The sequence below is a fragment of the Neophocaena asiaeorientalis genome, unplaced genomic scaffold, assembly GCF_003031525.2.
Source record: "Neophocaena asiaeorientalis asiaeorientalis breed wild unplaced genomic scaffold, Neophocaena_asiaeorientalis_V1.1 scaffold166, whole genome shotgun sequence".
Lineage (NCBI taxonomy): Eukaryota > Metazoa > Chordata > Mammalia > Artiodactyla > Phocoenidae > Neophocaena > Neophocaena asiaeorientalis.
Window position 1 is genome coordinate 3,664,176 of NW_020174933.1, and position 23,951 is coordinate 3,688,126.

The 23,951-nt window shown below is 40.4% G+C and overlaps 1 protein-coding gene across 5 annotated transcripts in view; it reads left to right on the plus strand.

The window, feature by feature from the left end:
- Nucleotides 1-20,673, plus strand: part of LYST (lysosomal trafficking regulator) — a 174,266-nt gene extending 153,593 nt beyond the window's left edge. For 3 of the 5 annotated variants that reach the window (XM_024761468.1, XM_024761470.1, XM_024761469.1), the window contains exons 47-53: nucleotides 1,832-1,968; nucleotides 5,816-5,914; nucleotides 11,419-11,558; nucleotides 11,836-11,933; nucleotides 17,042-17,216; nucleotides 17,622-17,693; nucleotides 18,632-20,673. In XM_024761468.1, the coding sequence (XP_024617236.1) occupies nucleotides 1,832-1,968; nucleotides 5,816-5,914; nucleotides 11,419-11,558; nucleotides 11,836-11,933; nucleotides 17,042-17,216; nucleotides 17,622-17,693; nucleotides 18,632-18,770 (860 nt within the window). In that variant the 3' untranslated portion in view covers nucleotides 18,771-20,673. The remainder of the gene's footprint in view (nucleotides 1-1,831; nucleotides 1,969-5,815; nucleotides 5,915-11,418; nucleotides 11,559-11,835; nucleotides 11,934-17,041; nucleotides 17,217-17,621; nucleotides 17,694-18,631) is intronic. The other 2 variants (XM_024761471.1, XM_024761472.1) reach the window with 1 other exon arrangement.
- Nucleotides 20,674-23,951: the final 3,278 nt, after the last annotated feature.

A 23,951-nucleotide genomic window follows, 5' to 3' on the forward strand; every position in this document is an offset into this window, starting at 1 on the left:
GGGATTTATCAGAATCTAGGTGTGTCCAGGGAAGTGGTATCGTACAAGTTACAGCCATGGCCTCGGGCGGCACGGTACCTGAATTTGCGTTCCAGTTCTGCTGCCTAATACCTGTGTGATCTTGAGAAAATGACTTACACTTTTGGAATCCTGGCTTTTAAGCTATAAAATGGGAGTAATGAAAGGACTTATCTCACAGGGTAATTCACTGTAAGGATTAAATGAAATAATATAAGGAAACGACTAACACAGCGCGGGACTCATTCTAAGTGCTTAATAAATAAATGCTCATTGGACAGTTAGCACCCTGGGGCCAGGGGCCGTGTGAGTGTTCACTGCTGTACCCAGCGCGGAACTGTCCACGGGGCCATTTCGGAGAGGCCTGGACTGACTGGGAGTGCACCTGGCAGATGGAAGGCCATGTGTGTTAAGCACTGCTGTGTCAAATAACTGTGTCATTTTGCTTAGTTATATATGCATAATACAATATAGCAACTAAACCGCCATGGTTTTCATGATCTTTAGCCCAGTATAGGCCAATTACTTGAGAACTGACAATGCCTCAAAATTGCCTGAGGTACTTTTTTTCAAAATATATTGATACTTGGTTGGGTCCCATTGAAGACATACCGCTTCAGAATCTCTGGGGCTTGAGTCTAAGCCTGTGCATGCTACAAAAGCCATTTTCTTGCAAACTCCTGTTTAAGATCCACTGTTCAAATAGATAAAGCAGAAGTTTATTTTTCTTTTTTAAAAAATATGGTGCCTCTTGTGTTGCTGGAATGAGAAACCAGGAACAGTTACTGAGTTCCTACTACATGCCAGTCTTTATGGTAGAATTTGCAAGGTCCCAAGGCTCATGAAGTGTGGTTCCTTTCCATAGCAGCTTATATAGAGAGGAGTTTATATTTAACAAGGATATCCCAATTTCTTTATTGCAAAAGTGATGTCCACATTTGGGATTATACTCAACAAAACAAAAAGAAATCTGTGAATTACATTTTCAGTGTGCTGTTGATTCATTCAACAAATATTTATTTGTTTTATTGCTTTATATGCTGGGTATTATGCTAGGTACTCACATTCTCTCTCCTTAAGGAACTCAAAGCTTCTAAGTTTCCAGGGCAGCACCAGCTACAGCATTTATGCTGCATTTGCCCTAGTCAATGTGCCAACAAGGCGTAGATCGTGAGAAACGCTGATGTCAGGAGGTCCAGATCTTTATCCCAAAAGGACATAATACTGTGTACGGGTCCAAAGAGAAAAGAAAAGAACCTTGTTAAACGAAGGTCTCCCGTGCAGTCCTTGCAGTTGAAAGGATTAAATTATCCCTTCTCAGGATTGCTTCTGCTCTAGCAATGGTCCCTTTCTGGTATTATTAATAGTTGTCCATATTGATTTTTCAACAGGGTATCTATGTTTTTTTTTTGTTTTTTTTTTTTGTTTTTTTTTTTTGGTATCTATGTTTTTTAAAACATTTTCTAGTTCATATTTATTGTTAAAAGTAAGGTGTCACAGAACATGAATAGAGGAAGCTTGATTATCACTGTCTTTTATAAAGATTTCTTAACAGAAATTTTAGTACTAAGTCATATAAATCCCAACCAAAACACCACAGGTGAAAAAGAATACAGTTCTACCCTTAGAATCCCATTAACTTTAAAGGAATAAAACTAACACAGTTGGGTCCATCTTACGGATATAAAGATGTTTTTGCACTGGAATGACCGTGTTCTGCTGTGTGAACTTGAACCTTTAACCTGCCATTGTGGCCGGCTGTCCGGTAATAACTGAGCAGTGGCAACTGATGCTTTTATTTCTCCTCCTTGAGGTGTGAGAAGCATGAACAGTACTGACATTCAGTGGTCCGCCATCCTGAGCTGGGGGTATGCTGATAACATTCTAAGGTTGAAGAGTAAACAGAGCGAGCCTCCAATAAACTTTATACAAGGTTCACAGCAGTATCAGGTAAACATTTTCATGAAGTACTTTATAATAATAATTAAATATAATGCTTTAAAAAAGAGTCAGACTGATGGCAGCTAGTCTTTAATATCCTGCAGTCAGTCCAGGAGCTGGTGATGCTGGATGTATGCCTTGTTTACAGTGCTGACAGACTCCCTAACTGCCGCTGTCTATGTCCCCAGAGTTTGTCCTCTACCCAGTCTCTTGTTGAGCCAGCATCAGCTCATGGCTCAGTATTGGAACAAAATCAGCATTGCTTTCTTCTCAGCGTCCACTTACCTTTAGTTACTGTGTCATTTTCTTCCTTCCTTCCTTCCTTCCTCCCTTCCTTCCTTCCTTCCTTCCTCCCTTCCTTCCTTCCTTTCTTTCCTTTCCTCCTTCCTTCCTTCCTTCCTTCCTTCCTTCCATCCTCCCTTCCTTCCTTCCTCCCATCCTCCCTTCCTCCCTTCCTTCCTTTCTCTTTCTTTCTCTCTTTCTCTCTCTCTCTTTCTCTCTCTACAGCTGTGTTGGGTCTTCATTGCTGTGTGCGGGCTTTCTCTAGTTGCGGTGAGCGGGGGCTACTCTTTGTTGTGGTGTGCGGGCTTCTCGTCGCGGTGGCTTCTTGTTGCAGAGCACAGGCTCCAGGCACGCGGGTTTCAGTAGTTGTGGCACAAGGGCTCAATAGTTTGGCTCACGGGCTCTAGAGCACAGCCTCAGTAGTTGTGACGCACGGGCTTAGCTGCTCCGCGGCATGTGGGATCCTCCTGGACCAGGGCTCAAACCTGTGTCCCCTGCGTTGGCAGGCAGATTCTTAATCACAGCGCCACCAGGGAAGTCCCTTTACTTTGTCATTTTCAATAACCAGAGTGCCACGTTCTGTACTTGGCTTTTTCTAAAGGAACCGGGTATTTAGACATCACAACATGGTAGAAAGAGCCTCGGAGCTAACTGTAGCTCTGTGATCTGTGTTAGTGTCCAGCTCTGTTATTTACTATGTAGCCTTTGGCAAGGAATTTAACCTTACCCAACTTGAGTTTCTTTCCTCTTCTCTAAAACTGGGCTAGTCATACTCCCACCACTCTCTCATAAAGCTGTTGTAAAAATGTCTCCAATGTTTCTGAAAGTGCTTTGTAAACTATAAAACACCATGTACACACACACACACACACACACACACACAGAGTACTGCCATAACTTTTTCCGGTACTAAATTGTATGTTAAACCTTCTTTCTTTGACTGTCTTTCCATAGGAAGTTCTTTTACTGTTTTCTGACTTCGTTACCTGCATAGCACCTGGTGCCTATTTATATAGTCCTAACATTCATCACCATTCCCTGAGCACTTTAAAGATGGAGTCATCTACTTTGCGGGAATTTTTGGCAGTGAAAGAAAGGAGAGCAATGGCTTGTTTGCTTAACCTTCAATATGCCTGGAAAAAAAGGTCACTGCCTTTTGTCATCTGGCTTACCAGTAAACTAACAAAAGTAAGAATAAAGGACAGTGAAAAACAAGCTTATTATAAATTTTAATAAGAATTTAAGCACTGAAAAATTATTTCTATCATGTAAAGTTGGGCCCAGAAACATCATTAAAGATGAAAAAATACTCTCATTAAGTCCTTTTAGCAAAACAGGATGATCCAGATTTCTAGCAAACACGGTGTGATAAAGTACTTCCGGTCAAGTGCCTAACTAACTAGATAAGAATACCATATTTCATTTTGTTCTTAGAAATATGTTGTTCACTCATTGGTTGTTTAGTGTGAGAAAGTTTGTCCAGGGTATTATCATATGAAGACTCACACTCTGAGATTTCACTTATCTGATCAATTTCATCATCATCATTACAGATTAGAGTCCTGCTGTCTCTTAGCCTTTATCTTCTGATTGATCTCATAATTGTGAAACATGTTCCTGTCAATTTTCTTCTCTTTTCTATTATTGCCGGAAAATGAAAAATTCTCAATTTCCAACTGTGTTCGATGACAGCTGAAAGTAGACTACAGAAATGGTGTCTTTGGTCTTCTTTTATACTTTCTCAAAAGATGACAACATTCTTTTGACAATGCAATAAGAAAACCAAAAGATGACAATTTAGGGACTTCCCTGGTGGGGCAGTGGTTAAGAATCCACCTGCCAATGCAGGGGACATGGGTTCAAGCCCTGGTCCGGGAAGATCCTACATGCTGCAGAGCAACTAAGCCCGTGCGTCACAACTACTGAGCCTGCGCTCTAGAGCCCGCGAGCCACAACTACTGAGCCTGCGTGCCACAACTACTGAAGCCCGCACGTCTAGAGCCCGTGCTCCTCAATGAGAGAAGCCACCGCAATGAGAAGCCCGCGCACCGTAACGAAGAGTAGCCCCCGCTCGCCACAACTAGAGAAAGCCCGTGTGCAGCAACAAAGACCCAATGCAGCCAAAAATAAATAAATGAATAAATAAATAAATAAATTTATTTTTTTTTTAAGGTGACAATTTATTTCACATTTTACATTATCCTTCCAGGAGATCCATCATTCTTCCATTTTCTTATTTTGTTTGTTCTGTTTTAGCATAGTTGGGAATAATTGAAGAGTAGAGATGAAATAATTCCTAGGATGATGAAATAGCAAAGTGTTTCAAAATAGAGAAAAAAATGAGATTATTGAAATCCTAGAAATGTAACTTAGGTTTATAAAAGAGTTCAGTCGACCCATATGGTAATTGCAAGACAGAATGAGTTTTATTCTTCATATAAGAAATAGGTACATTTTCTTTTTGCTCTTTGGAAGACCTCTAAGAAAGAATAAAAATTATGAAATATCAATCTTTACAAATAGAACTATTCAAGAAAGAAACTCAAAGGATAAAATTAGATCCAATGGACTCTGAAGATATATTGAGAGTTAAGAAGAGTCCGGCTCCAAGCAAGTCATTTTTCAAGGTAGCAGACACTTGAACACGTTTGCAGGGCCAGGGGAAGAAGCCAGCAAATGACAGCTTGAAATTCTGACAGTTGTTTGAGAAACACCAGGGTGGTTTGGGGCTGGCGTTAAAAACAGAGGGGCTTCTCTAAATCAGGAGGCGACGCCGACACATTTTGAGGCCCAAAGGAGGGAAAGGGATGAGGTCTGTGGCTGATGATCGCCGTCTTCTTAGTGAAGTGAAGTGAAGTGTGTGGGTATTGCTGACCAGCCGACCGACTGGGAGAGGTGGGACTGGAGAGGGGGCAGAGCGGCTGGGGACAGCTGCTGGGGGTGTGGTGCTGGGAGTCCACTAGTGCCAGAGGAAGACTGTCAGGCCGAGCAAAGAGGTGAGCCCATCTTGAATAGTGTCGCCATGGTTGGGACTCAAAGGTTTATAATCCCCAAGGAATAATCCCAGATTTTTTTCTCCACGTTTATCTTTCTTTCTTCTCCTATCTAGCAATCTTTAGAACTGTTAGAAGCAATACCTCTATTTATATATATACTCTGTTTCCCTACCAAAGACAGAAAAAGGAAAAAAGAAAGAAATAAAAGTAAAAATCAGGTACATGCATCTCTCTCTCTCTGACACACACACACACACACACTCTCTCTCTCTCTCTCTCTCTCTCTCTCTCTCTCTCTCTCTCTCTCTACTTTGGATCTAGTCAATCCTGGATCATTTTGTTTAAATTTCTGAGGAACAAATGGCCCTGTATGTATTTGTGTGTGTGTGTGTGTGTGTGTGTGTGTGTACACAGTGAAATGTAAAATCATAGACAATGCATTGTAATATTCTAATCATTTCAAGTAAAATGTTTACCTTAAATTTTGTGATCGTATATTTTTAAAATAATTGTCAGAAAAGTAGAAGCATTTCTTATGCTTTTTAAACATGATAATCTTTGATTTGTCCTTTCTCTAGGTGACTAGTTGTGCTTGGGTACCGGACAGTTGCCAACTGTTTACTGGGAGCAAATGTGGTGTCATCACAGCCTACACAAACAGGTTCATGAGCGGCACGGTAGGTCCTGGGCGCGTTTTGTGGGATTTTCATGTCAGTGAGGGGAAGAAACCCTTTATAAAGTATACATTTGGTATAAGATGAAATTTTTGGTACATTAATCTTTTGTACTTTAGTCTCTTCACATAAGCTCTTAAAATATAAAAGGTCACATGTCTAACTCTTTAATTTTAGGTTTATTACGATCACAAAAATTTTGAAAATAACCGTAAAGGTCAGAGACAGACAGTATTTTGAGTTATGACCTGTTTTGAGTTTAGGCTTTTTCATGGCATTTTGATGCTTGCTTGCTTTCATTCTCGGTATCAACCTGAGTGCTTACAAGTACCCCACGATATTCTATAAAAGTTGGAAGTACAGAACTCCTAATGTTCAACATTCCTGTGCCCTCTGTGTGAATTAAATGACAGAAAAATCCAAGTAGCCAGTCTTGATTTCTACCACTTACTGGAAGAAATTTTTTCATTCACTGAATCCTTTGGATTTGAGAGTTAAATTATTAAAACACTCTAGTGAAGAAGACATTATGCAATACTTCTTTTAATCTACTGTCATTCCTTTTTTTTTGTTTTTTTGCAGTAACAGTACTTGCTTTTTTAAGAGATTAAACCTACAGTATTTTAGTAGTTAATTAAAGAACCAATTCCCAAGAGGCATTTCCACTGTAGGTCTGTCATTCCTTTCTTGAATCAGCTGTCTGTGGTGCTGTTGAGGATTAGTGGCAAGTTTAGGGTGATAACTCAGTGATTATCATTCTAGTCTAAAATGTGCTCTGTGCTTTATTTTAATTACAATTTTCTGCATTATTTTATAAAACATGTTTTACTGGGTGAAACCTGTATTTCTAGCATAGGGTGATTCTCAGTTCCTTACTTTTCTGTCCAAGTTTATTCCCTTTTAAGCCCTTGTTAAGGTTCTTTGCCACGATCCTTGGGGTATAAATGTGACCATAATATTGTTTCTGTCTCTTAGTCTAAGGAGTCATTAAAATGTTTGAAGCAGGAGTGATATGATCCAGTCAGCATTTTAAGGCCATCACTGTAACGCCTACAAGGAGAATCGCTTAAAAGGGGTGTGGGGCTGGAGGGGAGGGTACCAGTTCAGAGACGCTGTAGTGATACAGGCTGGCCGTGGTGAGGGCTCCGAGTCAGGAGGTTGGCATGTACAGGTTATTGCAGGACAGTGAGGTTGTGCTCTAAGAAAGATTCACACACAGCTTAGAAGAGCTACAAGTGGGACCAACCAGATGTCAGGGAGCCTGAAAAGTTACACATGAGCTAGATCTTAAAGGACCATTTTACTAAGTGGAGAAAAGAGGAAAGAGTATTGTAGCAAAGTAAACCAACACATGGAAACAAAGGCATGGTAGTTTGGGGGATGGCAGATACTTTTATGTGTAGTTTAGAGTAGAACATGCTGGGAGGAGTGCCAAATCCAGGGCAGGAACAGTAGAGTGAGGTGAGGGTCTTATACACAGGCCACAATAAGAAGAATGCTAGAGGGTCTGAGCAGAGAGGCGCCTTCACTTTTGGATTGTCTTCTGTTTTCTCCTTTTTACTCCCCAAGGCCTAAAGCGGATGTTAATTTTATAATGTCTCTAATATTTACCACTGCCATTGCCTTTCACCTTCCGAGCTCACCCTGTTTCCTTTTTTCTACAAATATATTCTAATCTCTGCTGCTAGAGCACGTTGTCTGCTTGTACACTCAGATCATTTGCACCATCATAGACACCTATTTAAAAACTAGCTTGATCTTTTGTTTTTTATTTCCTCTTGCTTTCCCCAACACTATGAACAGCCTTGCTCTTAGTTTTCCTTACTTCCATTCTTCCTATAATTTAAAATTTTAATTGTACGCTAGCACAGTATACAGTATTGGTTAAAAAAAAAAAAAGATTAAGCTGTACTCAGTATAGGAGTAATTTTGTACAACATAGCTTTGAAATAGATCAAAGATGTAGCTATTATCATTTGAATACAGCAAGACACATGCTTCTTTTAGTTTGAAGTTATTGTGAAGTCTTAGGTTGCTTACCTTTCCTCAGTTCTGTATTTGCCTGAAAGTGGATTTTTTCAATTTATTTGTAAGGGTTTTCTTTTTCTCCTAAGTATTAATAGTATTAGGTAATCAAGTCATGAGATTAACAGTTACTATTTAAATCATGTCCAAAATTGTATCTTAGCTGTGTGGTTTTATCATTGTTTGATCTGAGAGAAGGTTACTTGGGTTTTTGTAGATGTTGTTGTTGCTTTTTAGTGGGGACCGTCTCATCATTTTGGGGTCCCTGAAGCTGCAGTTGTGACCCTATGCCTGTGAGGTTGGCAGGAAACACCTCATGTTTACTAGCTTCTGTTCTCCCAACCCGCTGAATGCCATGGTTCTAAAAGTACCTATGCTCTCGTTTGTGTTGGCCTTGACACATACGAAAGACCACCTCCCAAGCACCATGTAGGATATGACCAAAATAATTGTTGTCTGAAAATATTTTCAAGGGAATCTTATGAAATACTTTCCTGAGCTAGTGAAACATATATAACTTTGAGCATTGTGAGTTTCTGTTGACTATCCCAAGATAGTCTGCTAAAATGCATTCTACATGTGTAATGACGAATACGTTGCTTGGTTATAGGGAATGGTTATCTATAAGCCATTTATATACAGTATTAGAGAAGAATGTCTTCTAAAAGTGATAACTGATTTTAAAATAGTTGGTCTTGAGTCATTTTTTCACTAATTAAATAGTGTGGCCACATCATCTTCGTATAAGTGAACACCTGTATTTCTATTCTCTAAATTGATGGTGGTAGGAGAATATATATGCAGTGTATCAAGGTAGTGTTACACCCTTCAAGAACATTTTATGAAGAAGTAGGCCAACACAAGATTCCTGGTCTACCCATGGAAATTATTTTCTGATCCATCAGGGAATCATCTAGTAACACTAACTCTTGGAATCATTTTAAAGTGAAAAATCTATAAAATTTCAATAACCACTATAGGGTACCTATCTTGTGTTTACCCCATAAATATTATTCATGATCATGAAGTAAAAAAAAAATGCACACACACACACACACACACACACACACACACATATATATATTTATTTATTATTATTTTTTTTTTAATAAGCAAGGAGGGAGCTTTAGCCTTGAGGGCATTTGTCAATCCTAGAATATTGACACTGTCCTTGGACAGCCTCTTGTGAGAGGAATAGAAAACAACAACAAGGGACAGAGCAAGCTGGGGAGTCCCAAGGAGGCCCTTGTCCAAAAGGCTGGTCCCTAAGAGTAAGGATGAGTCAGATAGGACCAACTCTTGCCTGGAATTACAGCCTGGATTGGAATTCCCTGGGTTGTCCGGGATCCTCAAGACTTGACTTTGGGTAAGGCGTCCCTAGCCTGGCAGGTCATCCAGCAGAAGAAACAAGGAAGGTACTTGCATTCTATTCCACAGATAGAGGAATTCCTACAAATAATCTTCTTAATGTAGTAACAAATACACAAAACCAAGCACACAGATTTACAGATAAGAAAATGAATATGTGAAAAAGTTAAACTTAGTTACAATAAGAGAAATTCAAGTTAAAGCAACCTTGATTGCCATTTAAAACTCGGGAAATTTTCACAGATTTAGAATGGGAATTGAGTCACAAACTGAAGTGCTGCAGAGTTCAAGCACAGAAGGAAGGAGCTCAGGCCTTTGGGGGCAAGGAATTCTTTGGTCCCAGGGACCCTGAAGAATGGTCTGCAAGGGCGCTGGCACACCCCTGTGGCCCTGCGGGGAAGGTCACGGAGGAGAACCAGAAGGGGCCCAGAACCAGGACTCGTGCCCTTGTTCAGAGCCATCTGGTTGCTGTGGTTGTGTGCAGTTGAAGGCCACGTGCCCTAGCTAAACAGAAGCCACTGCCACACAGCTCAAGCCAGTGGTTCCAAGGGGAGCTGTAAGCCTGGTATCGCCAGGTCATTTGAGTCTTTAAGAATAAAATAGGTATTTTTACGTGAAAAATAAAGCACTTAAAATAGATGAGCTGCAGCTAATAACTCAACACATATGTTTCAAAAGCAGTGGTGATCAAAAAGGCAAGATGCAGCAGATACCTAAAGAATAATTAATACCATATATATAAAGTTTAGCAACATGAAAAACAATACAATTGTTATAGTAACATATAGTAGAACATAAATTCTACATACATGGGAAACAAATACAAAATTCAGGATAATAGTAACTTCTGACAAGAGAGAGGAAATAGGATGTAAAACAGTACACAGACTATGTAATGTTTAATGTTTTCTTTATTTAAAAAATAAGCTGATCTTATAAAATATTAGGATTAGTTTAACTGAGTGGTCAGTATACAGCTTTTTATTATACTTTCTTTCTACTTTTCTATATTCTTTGTATTGAAATACTTTATGACAATAAACTGCTACCCTAATGAAAACAAAGGTTAGACCCTGTGTGGACATCTGGCATCTGTGAGCCATGTGGAACTTGGAACATCACTTTTCAATGTTTGATTTAGAAAATCAGTCCACAACTATTGATGAGTAATACATCGCCATTGGTGGCATCATGAATTGGTACAAAGCCTTTGAAAAGTACACTCAAGAACTGTAAAATTATTAATATTCACTGATCCACTAGTAGAATCCTGGAAATTCTAAAGAAATGATTTAGAGGAGGAACAAAACTTATATACATGAAGGATTTAATTATGACATCTATAATTTTGAAAAAATTTGAAACAATTTTAAATGTCTATCATAAAGGATGTTCAAGGGGGCTTCCCTGGTGGTGCAGTAGTTAAGAATCCGCCTGCCAAAGAAGGAGACACGGGTTCGAGTCCTGGCGCGGGAAGATCCCACATGCCGCAGAGCAACTAACTCTGTGTGCCACAACTACTGGAGCCCACGCACCTTGAGCCCTTGCTCTGCAACGAGAAGCCACTGCGATGAGAAGCCCGCGCACCGCAAGGAAGAGTAGCCCCTGCCCACTGCAACTAGAGAAAGCCTGTGTGAGGGAACAAAGACCCAACACAGCCAAAAATAAATAAATAAATTAATTAATTAATTTTTTTAAAAAGGGATGCTCAAGTAAATTATAGTATACTAACTGTATAGAATATTATAACACTTAATCATTTTGAAGACACTGTCAAAAATGGAAAATGCTTATGGGAGAATGTATAAAATACAAAATAGGGAATTATTTGTATGGCAATAATCACAGCTATAAAATACATATGTAATTGGCTAAAGACTGGAAAAGAATAGACAAAAATGAAAAGCTTATTTGTTGATGAAATTATGGTCAATTTAAAATTTGTTAATGTTTAATTAGTTTTACTCTTTAGAAAAAGTTGAACTAGATTGAAAAATGAGATGTTTGAGAAGAATATTTGAATCACTTGGGTTGTTTTTATTTTTGAGATACGACACTAGGATACCTTTCGTCATGGTTTTTGTCTTATACTTTACTTATTTTTTAAATTTTAGCCTTCAGAGATAGAAATGGAGTCTCAGATACATCTCTATGGGCACACAGAAGAGATAACCAGCTTATTTGTCTGCAAACCATACAGTATAATGATAAGTGTGAGCAGAGATGGAACCTGCATCATATGGGATTTAAACAGGTACAGAAATCTCCAACTCTAAAATAGCTATTTTTAATGTTTTAGTTCTTACTGTGAGAAATAGATGCACTAAAATAATATCTTTATATCATAATAGCTTTAAGCATGAGGTATGGACTTTACCCTTGTAATCTTATTGAATTAAAAAATCAGTTAGGAATATAGTCAGGAATGCCTTATAAATAGATACATATACACTGAGGAAAAGAATTATACAAATAAGAGAATATAATTATATGTAATGATCATATGCAAATTCATGTCTTTGGTCTTTCAGGTTGTGCTACGTACAAAGTCTGGCAGGACACAAAAGCCCTGTCACAGCCGTCTCTGCCAGTGAGACTACAGGTGACATTGCCACCGTGTGTGACTCAGGTGAGCTGGCCCCAAACCAAAGCACAGGGTGGTTGCACTCACAGTGCATTCAGCCAGCTGGTTACATCATAGGTTAAACTGTTGCATTACATCTCTCAGGTCCCTGCCAGATCTGTATACTTAGGTGATAGCATGTATGTGTGTTAAGACTCCACACTCACAATGCAGGGGTCATGGGCTTGATCCCTAGTCAGGGAACTAAGATCCAGCATGCCACACAGCGAGGCCAAAAAACAAACCAGTAAGGTTGAAGATTGAGTTCATCAATTTAGGCATCTACTTATGCAAAAGTTAGTATTGTCATAATTTAACTTTTTCTGATATATGTAAGATTGCATTTGAGCACATGTAAGTTAAGCAAATTACTGTTACATAATTATCTGAATTTTCTTTGGTTTTATTTTTCCATTCTTTTTTGCTTCTGCTTTTTTTTTTTTTTTTTTTTTTTAGACTTTGCTACCTCCCTCCTGACTAAATGAAAAGCATCAGCAGATGATCAACTTCCTACATGTGTCTTGTAGTTCCTGTGAGAGAGTAGTATAAAATAATAATGGAAGTATAATTTGCCCAAAATTTACATGACAAAGATATGCCTCCTAATCAAAGGTCTGGCTTTTAGTTTTTGTTTTTTCATGTATACATATTTAAAAACTTGATGCATCCAGAGGGAAAGAACTGTTGAAAAGCTCATAACTTTTCTGTTTGCATTTCCATTCATTGAAAGGATCCTTTGAAAAACTGTTTCTTTTTGTCCACTCAGTACAGATATCTTCCACACATCTACAGTGGGTGGTCTTTTATCCTTTGCTTGCATTTTTCATATTGTTTGTTTTTTCCTGACACCAACTGTGTGGTCTTTCCAGATACTAAACAATTCTCTAATTCTATGACACCAACTGGGTGTCCAACAGTGCAATTCAATTCTGACACTAACTAGTTGAAGTTAGCAAATTTGGGAGTCCCAAGACCCCCCACCAGGTTTGATAATTCTCTCGAATGACTCACAAAACTCAGTAAAACACTGTACTTACTACTATGGTTCATTACAAAGGATAGAAGTGAACAGCCAGAAGAAAAGCTAGGTAGGGTGAGGTTACAGGGTCTGTCCCTGTGGAGTCAGACTGCACCACCCTCCTGGCATGTCAGTGTGCTCATCAACTTGGAAACTCTCCTCCCCCTGTTGTTTAGGAGTTTTTCTAAGGTTCCATTCTGTAGGCAGTAGATTCTATCATTGGCCATTAGGAACTGAGCTCAACCTCCCGCCCCTCTCCCTTCCCTGGAAGTGGGAGGTGCTGTAAGTTCTAACTCAGGGTTGGCTTTTCGGGTGACCAGTTCCCATCCTGAAGCTGCCTTGGCCTCCCCCCAGGAGTTATCTCATTAGCATAAAAAAGACAGTAAATTAACAAGGATTTAGGAGCTCTATGCCAGGGACCTGGGACAAAGTCCGAATATTTATTTTTGTACTATACCACAGTAAAACTCTTGTTTTTGCAAAACACTCATTCATGCTTGTATTCAAGAAAAGTAACATCTTCAGTCATGCTTCAAGATTTCAGTGTGAAGTATTTGCCAGTCTTCACCCCTAGTCATAAAATAATGTCATGAAAACATTTTTATTTCCTAATCAGCATAACTAAGGGGAAAGATCTTAAACAGTTGACTTTGGTAATATAAGTGTGGGCAGATGATTGATGACTTTGCTAATTGTTCCTCCTTGATTTATACATTAGTGGCTTTTAGTATGTCACATCAAGAGGGAATTTGGGGGAATCATATAATGATTATTTATACAGAGTTCTCTACTTTCTTGTTTTGGCAACATTTGGAAGTTAGGACTGATCCCGAGGGAACCAAATTTTGTAAAGTTAATTACTTTCCTGCTGCCAGTAGTGATTTATTATATCTGTGATATTACATTAGCTAGTCATATGGGAACAAGAAACCCAATTACTTTTGCTTACAATTACCAGCTCACTAGTAGGGTGTTCAGGTGCCCCTAGGTAGAGTGCACAGTATAATAGAGTAATGGCTAGAACGTTCTTTCCACTTTGAACAAAAAGGCCTTCTACACTTGTTTGAGGCCTCTCAGTGCATATAGAAGAGGACTCATAAAGAGCAACTGGTATAGACAGCATAATAAAAATAATGATTTTTTATTATTTATTTATTTATTTTTAAATAATGATTTTTTTTTTAAAAAGAGAAGACAAATTTATGTTAAGTGATCCAGACTATATTTCATTCTCCTATTCTCATAGTCCAGGAAGGGAAGAATGTTACCAGATTTAGCCTACGAAAAGTCTTGACACTTTAGTGATAACCATCCAAGTAACTTTTAAATCAAAATTTAAGAGAAATAAATACATATGCATGTGTATGTATATGTATATATAATATATAATGTGTATATGTGAGTATATATACACATATATAATCTCAAATTTTTCTGTATTGGGGCTGAAGATACACTGGCAAACTCATTCCTCCTGATCCTAATTTCCCAGGGCTTATTATGGGATGTGGTTGTTATAGTGATAAGATGTAAAATTTATTAAACTATGTAAATATTATAGTAGATGATTTCTGTATTTTTTTAAATCATTCTGCCACTATATCAAAATATATGCATTTCAACTAGGGCTCATAGCCTTTTCCTGTGTTGCCAGTGGTACTCTGAAGTTAATATAATATTCTAAGATTCAGAGTAGGGGGTAGTTCTCCAATTTCTTTTAATTTTGATGAAGATGTATAGGAAGAATAAAGATTTTTTTCAGGAATACCCAACTTTCTGACTTTTAGTTGATATGTTAAATTATACATGAAAGCAATCCAGTATTGGGTAAGGGCCTCGATTTTTTAAAAATATATATTTATAATCTTAGGCAGATGAGTGGTTACTTGGTTTTGTGGTAGACCAAGTTTCTGGGCAATCTGCTAGGGTAATTCTTTGCCTGTTAAGTTCCATACCATACTTCAGAGTTGAGGACCACATTTAGATTTTTTATTTTGAAGAACTAAGCCATGCAATAGCTGTGTCTTACAATTACCAACCCCTACATCAATATTGTTTATGGATAGGTATCCAATGACTTCAGTAAGCCTTCTGACCGTACTAGTACACATCCGGTTACTTTATATATTTTTTAAAATCTTTATTAGATATTAAATTCAAAAGAAAGAGTGAAATCTCTACTTACGTAAAAGATGAGTTTATCCTCTACAATTGTATTTCTTTAGCATATTGAGTCTCCTATATCTTTTTTGTTTAATTTATTTATTTTTGGCTGCGTTGGATCTTTGTTGCTGCACATGCGCTTTCTCTACTTGCGGCGAGCAGGGGCTACTCTTCATTGCAGCGCGCGGGCTTCTCATTACGGTGGTTTCTCTTGTCGCAGCACATGGGCTCTAGGTGCGCGGACTTCAGTAGTTGTGGCACGCGGGGTCAGTAGTTGTGGCTCGCGGGCTCTAGAGCGCAGGCTCAGTAGTTGTGGCGCACGGGCTTAGCTGCTCGGCGGCATGTGGGATCTTCCCGGACCAGGGATTGAACCCGTGTCCCCCGCATTGGCAGGCGGATTCTTAACCACTGTGCCCCCAGGGAAGTCCCAGAGTCTCCTATATCTTGATGCTTTATTTGGGTAATCTCTCCTAATCAGTATTCTACAATGGGAAGTAGACCACTGGGCATTTTTTAATCTTTGTGTGTGTATGTGTGTGGTAAAATATATTTAACATAAAAGCTGCCATTTAAACCATTTTAAAGAATACAATTCAGTGGCATTATTACGTTCACAGTGTTGTGCAACCATCACCACTGTCCGCTTCACAAACTATTTCATCACCCTGAACAGAAACTCTGTAACCATAACTCCCACACTCCTCCCTCCCCAGCAGAGCCTGGTAACCTCTATTCGACTTTCTCCCTCTGTGAATTTGCCTATTCTAGATATTTTATATAAGTGGAATCATACAGTATTTGTCCTTTTGTGTCTGGGTTATTTCACTTAGCGTACCACTTTCAAGGTTTATCCGTGTTGGTGCCTGTATCAGAACTTCATTCCTTTTTGTAGCTAGACAATATTCCATCGTATAGATATACCACATTTTTGTTTATCCATTCATCTCTTGATAAACATTTGGGTTGTTCCCACCTTTTGGCTATTGTGAATGATACTGCAACACACTAGGCCTTTTGGTTGGTGACACACTAGGCCTTTTGGTTGGTGACACACTAGGCCTTTTGGTTGGAAGGTCTTCCGCATACCTTTAGGTAAAGAAGTATTTCCAATATTTATTTCTTTGCTATAAAATTTTTTCATTTCCTTAATAAAGAGAGAAACACATTGTCTGCTTTTCTGTTAGTTCTAATGGAGAGATAAAATTAAGTGTAGTAACACATTATGTCGTCCAAACTTTACTTTATCATACCTCTTAACCTCTGTCTTATCAGTATGAGAATATTTCTCCAAAGAAGGCTGGACACATCACCATGAGGCCCCAAACCACAGCCCGAGTTTATAGAAGATATTAAAGCAATTAGTGCCTCCTCCACCCCCTGGAAAACTACAAAAAGTTTGGTTACTCATGGCCTTTGAAAGGAAAAAAAAATTCGTTTAATAAGACATTGATTTGTAAGAGTCAATCTTGGACATTCTGAAGAATTAGCTTTCATTTTTTTTAAGAATTAGTTTTTAACTCAGCTTCTACTGTAACTTTTGTTTCTTCAGAAGTCCCAGAAGTCACTTCTTATAGATAGTTTCACAGAATATTTTCTTCTCTTTTTGGAGATTGTTTAGCTTTCTAGGTACTTTCAAATTCAGATTTGGCAGTTTGTATGCTGAAATATCATGACTACAGAAAGATTCATGGTTAATTTACATTGTTGCTCTACCTTGTAGCTTAATTTACTTTCATTTTTTCACTGGTCATCATCTCTAGATAAATATGCCAACTCTGTGTGACTTACAGTGCAGTAGTTCCATTTATACAGACTTCTTTCGTGAGTTGCCTATAAACTTCATCACTAAAACAAACAAGCCAGGCCCTCAGGGATGCCCCTCTGGGGCCCAGTGTAGGGGGCTCTGTGACACCCACAGCCTGGTGACCTGCAGGTGACTGTGGCATTTTAGCTGGCGGGGGCAGTGACCTCAGACTCTGGACAGTGAACGGGGACCTCGTTGGACATGTCCACTGCAGAGAGATCATTTGTTCCGTGGCTTTCTCTAACCAGCCTGAAGGAATATCTATCAACGTGATTGCTGGGGGATTAGAAAATGGAATTGTAAGGTAAGAGGAGTTTTTTCTTTCTTTGTGTACTTTTGTCTATAAGGGCACAGCAGTTTCAAAAATTGGTTTTTACTATCTAAACATAATAATATTTAGAGATTTAAAATCACCTTTGGATATCTGTTCTTCAGTTCTTCGTTTTATTTATAAATAGTAAAGGTAGCTTTAGTACATTTTTGAAATTTTATATTGTTTGTCAACTATGAAAGGGTAACAATATGAAAATACACAGTTAGGTTTCCTTTCTCCCCACCCACCTGGGCAAACTGCCCAGAATTAACTACCGTTAATCGGTTTATTGTGTTTCCTTCCAGATGACTTTTAACAAGTAAACACATAGGTTCAACTTTTAGGGAAGGAAACTTTAGTTTGCATAATTAGATGATGACTTTTTTCTTCCTCTAGGTTATGGAGTACTTGGGACCTAAAGCCTGTGCGGGAAATTACATTTCCTAAATCAAATAAGCCTATTGTAAGGTAAAACCTCCCTCACCTCTTCTTTCCTCCATAACGTACTCTGTGACTGTTTTGTTGGAGAGGCAGTAAAGCACACAGAGGTAAAGAAGTACGTAATGAAAGTCATTATAAACAGCCGGCCATTTATGGAAGCCCAGGATGCCCGGGGCCCTGTGGCAAGAGGAGGCCAAATGCCTGTCTTCATGGAGCTCAAAATCTGGGTCAGGAGCTCACAGCCCACACAGGCAGGCGTGCTGGGCTCGCGCCAGGGAAGCCTCCTGAACTGCAGAAGTGATGGATTTTTTCCCTTTCCTTATGGAAAATCGCATAATGGTGATTGATGGCTACAGGCGTGTGCTTGACAGGACTGCTAAACAACCAGTTACCCTTTGCTCTGTTAACAAATTTGACTTTAAAAACTCAATTGGAAGGAAGGGATTCAAATTCTACTTTATTAAAATAATTTTTAATCCACTAAATGTAAAGTTTAATGAACCTACATTAATTATATATTAATGTTAACATTTTTTACCCTTTCCCCTTTCAGGGAAATAAAATACCTCCATAAAATAATCACCATTTATTTCTATAGAGAGAAAGTGTAGTACTGCTGTATTTTTCGAAGTTTCCTGTACCCAAGTATTTGTAGTTTAAGTAATCAGGCTAAACAAGAAGGGAAAAGAAAATATGCAAAGAAGGAACAGAAAGTACCGATCCTTTTGGTCCTGGTTTTAGTCTGTATCACTTGGTTAGAAGGAGCTTCACAAACATGCCAGCAGAGCAAGTAAACTACATTAGAATTACAGTCAAAACCAATGAGTTGTAGGCCGTCATTTTGTTTGTCTCTGTGCTCCAGTAAACATATCTTAACCCCCTTACACTGATTTCCATGTGATCACCAATATGCTGATACACTTTTCAGAGTCACAATATACAAATGGGTTTTTTTTTTTTCACAGCCTTACATTTTCCTGCGATGGCCACCATTTGTACACAGCAAACAGTGATGGGACCGTGATCGCCTGGTGCCGGAAGGACCAGCAGCGCCTGAAACAGCCAATGTTCTATTCCTTCCTCAGCAGCTATGCAGCAGGATGAGTGAGAACCTCGCATTCTGCAAGGCACTTTAACTCCAAGCTAGATTTGCCGACTTCGCCAGTTACAGGAGGTCAAACCCGAAGAACTGGATGACCAAACAAACCGTCCAAGTAATGATAAAGTCTATTCATCTGCATAGAATTCTGCAGCCTCACGAGGTCCTGAGAGGAAAGTATTGTTTAGTGATAACCTGGAGGGTGTGTCAGTATGCACTAACCAACAAGGTTTAAGTCTGGTACAGTAAATTAAAATCATATTCTTAAAGGTTTTTTTCCATAGAGGATTCTAAAGAAAAGATGAGCGTCTCTCTATTTCTGTTTTCTATTACTTTCTATTTTCTATTATTCCAAAAAAGCCAGTAGGATTTAAATTGGTCAGCTGTTTGTATAAAATGCTCTAAAGATTATATTTTAAAAGTTTTCTGCCAAGATAACACACCCACCCCACTCCCCCCAAAAAAGGAAAGATAAGGAGAAAGAATTCAGGACTTGATCATTGCTTTCTTTGAGAAGTATGTAATTCAGTAGGTGCCTCTGCACCAAAGATTTTTTGGAATATCTGAGTATTTGAATCTCAGTGTTAGGCAGTTTTTGCCTGTTGCCTTCTTAGCTCAAAGTAGAACCAGAATTTTTTGACAGTCACAAACAACAACACAAGTATCTTTGATTTTCAGACACATTCTGTTTCTTCATAAAAATCCTACTTAAAATCCATAACACTAGATATGGAATATCCTTAGTTGAGTCACTAAGATTTAAACACAGTGATAATTCTTTTAATATCTGCCATTTACAGAGCATTAAATACTTAACAATTTGCAATAGAAAGCCTCCATTTCAGAAGAAGTTTGCACAGATATTAATAATGCAGTCCAGTTAAGGCATTTAATCTAATATGCAGGAGGAGTTTTCTTCCCCAAAACAGAATTACAAAAGAAAAGGACACAGCTTACTTCGTTTTAAACAGGAGGCAGAATAATTCTTTTAGGAAGCAGTTTCCACTGTTTCTACTAACCTATACCACTTGAGAATTCTAGGAACAATAGAAAAATCTGTGTACTCCACAGCAAACTTACACATGATAAAGGCAGAATTCCTAAAACTCCTGGAATAGTCTATCATGATATTATGGCTCTATTTTTACTGGGGGTGCTGCTTTATTGGCTTTGGAAACACTGTAAAATAAGCTGTCACTATGAGATACAAAGATGTATTCCTGCCTAAGAATTACTTGCGTGTTTGTTATGGAAATTTAATTCATATGGTGTTTACAGAACTACTTTTGTAACTTCCAGACTTTCTAAAACATTCTGCTTAAAAACTGTATAAAATGCAATTGCAAAGTCTCTGCTGTCAAGGTAAATACAAGAGGAAGCAAGTGGCTACGTATGCTCGTAACCTTCAGTTGCATACATAGGTAAGAGCACCTCACGGCTGCGCTGAGATCATGGTTTGCACAGACCACCTATTAATTCTGAGGTCCAAATAGGTGCAGAGATGAGACTATTCCTATTCACGTTGAAGTGATTTGCTTTGTTTAAAAAAAAAAAAATCGCAGCTATTGTCTAACTTTCATTTTTCTACTGAGAACTTTACATTAGTCCCTTATTAGAATAAGGTTGCTACTCAGTCTTTTTTTTTTTTTTAAGGCTGAATTTCATCATTTATCTAAAGAGAAAATATGCAAAATGACTGGTCTTGTTAAGAGTGCAATATTATATTTTTATGTAAAAATAAAGATGAAATTGGGGGGATTATTTATTCAGCATGAAACTTAATATGTATATGTTTGAAGCACTTCATAATATGCATGTTGTAGCAAATATTTCTGTAAACTATCACAAGCTGTGTTACCTTTGTACACACTGCCACTTCACAGTGGGGATAAATTTCATAAAAATAGACTTGAGGGCCTATTCTCATTGCAGTTTAAATATTATGACCAGATCTCAAACTGGTGGCTGTTTTTGGTAAGCCATATAGTTTCTCTCTTTAGCTCCCCTATAAATTTATGTCACTAGAAAAGGATAACTTTCATTTCTTAATTGTGGTCTTTGTGAGAACTTGTATATTTCAATCTTTACTGCCTTTAAATGGAGTTTAGACAGAAGTCCTAAGGTCAAACCACTCTTTTTTTTTTTTTTTTTTTTTAACTGTACGCGGGCCTCTCACTGCTGCGGCCTCTCCCGTTGCGGAGCACAGGCTCCGGACGCGCAGGCTCAGCGGCCATGGCTCACGGGCCCAGCCGCTCCGCGGCACGTGGGATCTTTCTGGACCGGGGCATGAACCCGTGTCCCCTGCATCGGCAGGCGGACTCTCAACCACTGCGCCACCAGGGAAGCCCAAACCACTCATTTTTAAAAGGAAAAGACTATCTGTCCCTCCCCCCTCCCCAGGCCCAATAGCAGATCTGCACTGCCAGGGCAACGTGCTGTCCGTAACACAGCGTGCGTAGTCACAAAACGTAGTAAGTGCTGTGAAGGAAGAGTGGAGGGTCCTCTGAGAGAACACAACCAAAGAACTCAGTCTAAATCAAGAGGATCCAGCAAAGTCAAATCGTTGCCGCTGTCTAATGGATGAAGAGAAATTTGACAGGTGCAGATGGGAGCAGATGTATTCCAGGCAGTACGCGTGCAGACCTGAGGCAGGAGCGTCAGTGAACAGAGGCTCAGGGAGGGAAACACCTCAGCTCCTCTGGTGGGCCTTGCAAAAGGTGGGTGACTTAAACCACCAGCACTCCAGGAACTCAGAATTACTCTTTTTTTCTGCTTTGCATCTGCGGTGTTTGAGGGATTCTCAAGATGAGGGCACACCCGCTTCTACGTGTCTGTTCCCAGAAGAACTCAGGAGCAGCGTCTATCAGTGTAAGCCTGCCAACCTGAATGTCCCCTTTACCTGCATATCTCAGCTTGACTCTTCCTTTCAGCAACGTTCACTGATTGCCAATTACGTGCAAGCCCAGTACTAGGTGATGGGGGAGGGGAGGGGAGGCGTGGGGAATTCTTTCCAGCCTTTCAGAGCTCATCGCTGGTCATCTGCTTCTCAGTATTTTGGATGACCTGTTAATGTTTTGAATCAAAGACAGAAGAGCTACAAGGGGTTCCGGTTCAAGATGGTGACACAGGAGGACCCTGAGCGCACCCACATCCTGCGGACACCCTGAATCTACAGCTACACACAGAACAATTTCCTCTGAAAGAAATCCAAGAACTAGCAAAGCGATTCTTAGAATCTGGTGAACAAAACCCGCATCAAAAGGGGTAGGAGAGGCCGAGACGCGCTCTCACCTTAAACCCCACTCCTGGCACAGCGACCCACAGTCAGGGGTGGGCTGGGGGGCTGACGGCTCCCAGCTTCTCCCTGAGGAGTAAGGCTTTGACCTCCACATCGGGCACCCCAACTTTTAAGGCCTACCCCCGAGAGATGAACCCCCAAAAACCATCTAGCTTGGAAAGCCAGTGCGGCTGCATCCCCAAGACCCACGAGGCTAGAGCATCTGAGAAGCCGACCTTCAAGGGCTCTCCAGGACTCACCAGACTAACGCCCCAGGGCCCAGCGCCGAGGCCAGGACTGAACTGTGCCCAGTCTTCCTGTGTAAGAGGCCTGTTGCCTGTCTTGAGAGCTTCAGCCTGAGGGGCGGGCATTTAACACATTTCTGGAGGCCACTGAAATACGCCCCAAGGACGGCCAAAGCGGCAGGCACCATCTTTGTGTGCGCCCTCTCCTTTCCTGGGGTTGCGGGGATCTCCCAGAAAGGGGGGTGTGCACGTCTGGGGCTCCGGATTTGGCGCTGCCTGCCGGGGGGTGCCCCCTGACCATCTGGCTCTGGTGGCCAACCAGGCTTACATTCCTGGGTCCCACAGAACTGTAACAAGGGGAAAACAGTTCTTAACCAGCTACCACCCAGGCCAGAGCCCAGAGGCAGCAAACTCCCCTATCTTTCCGTGAAAGAGGCTGTGAGCTGATCTACTAATCACACACACATCCTGAGGCCGATGGCAGCCCTCTCCAGAGATGGGAGCCAGTGGCTGTCACATTCGTGCTCTCCCTCTGCCCCGCCAGGTTTCCAGTGTCTCCGAGAAAGGAGCCTGTGGCATCTCTAGCATTGCTACCCAGAGGCCATATCCCTTGAAAGCCTGGCTCTGGTGGCCAGCAGGGCTTGTGTTCACAGGTTCAATGGGATGGTAGCAAAGAAACAACTAACACCCCAGGGCTCAGTGCAGAGGGAGCAGACAGAAACGCCCATCCTCCGGTCTTCCCCAAAGAGAGGTCTATTTGTGTACTTTAAAAGCTACTGCCTGAGGGTCCAGTTTCCAGTCAGCCTTCAGAAAAAAGCCTTTAGTCTCCTAGGCCTTCGCTGACTTCCAAAGAGCAGACTCAAGCAGTCACTGCTCAGAACGATAGACTCGTGGGAAGCCTAGTTCCTCCTGAAGGGAAATGCACAACAATTTTGATGCAGACCTTTGAGCTGTTCTACAGAAACTACGGCCCCCAACCCGTAGACTCCAGGCTAGTTGGAACCAGAAGGTTGAGATTCTGGAAACATCACCCTATTACTTCACCACCAGTCAGTCCAAAGAAGGTCCATGAGCTGCTCACGCACCCTACGACCCTCTCCCCTAACACTGTCTTTAAAAACCCTGGCCTGAAAGCCATCGGGGAGTTTGGGTCTTCTGAGCCCAAGTTCCCCTTCTCTTTGCTTGGCCCTGCAATAAACCTTTCTCTGCTCGAAACTCTGACATTTTGGTTTGGTCTCCCTGTGCACAGGGCACACGACCTTGGGTTCAGCAGCAATTTCTGACAAGCCAGCCAGGAGCCTGTGCTCGTGGCAGGTCGACCCTGACTGGGGCAGCCCCTTCCCTGGGTCCCCAGGAGCTACTGGGGCTCATTCTGCTCCAGGGAACTCTGAGCCAGATGCATTCTGACCTACCATCAGCCTTCTGTTTCATTTGGGGGTAAGTCGCTTGTGCAAGCTGGGAATTACCCTCCTTCATCTAGGCTTATGCCCTTTTGAGAAATGAGCCGATCTGGGCTGTTCTCTTCTGAGAGCGGGGCCAATCTGGTCTTGAGGTCTGCATCTGGGAGGGGGGATGGAATTGTTTAGGCTACAATTCCATAGTCTGATCTTTTTGTCTGTGCGACTGTGTTTGTTGTTTCTATTTCTGTGTATCAGTACTTGCAT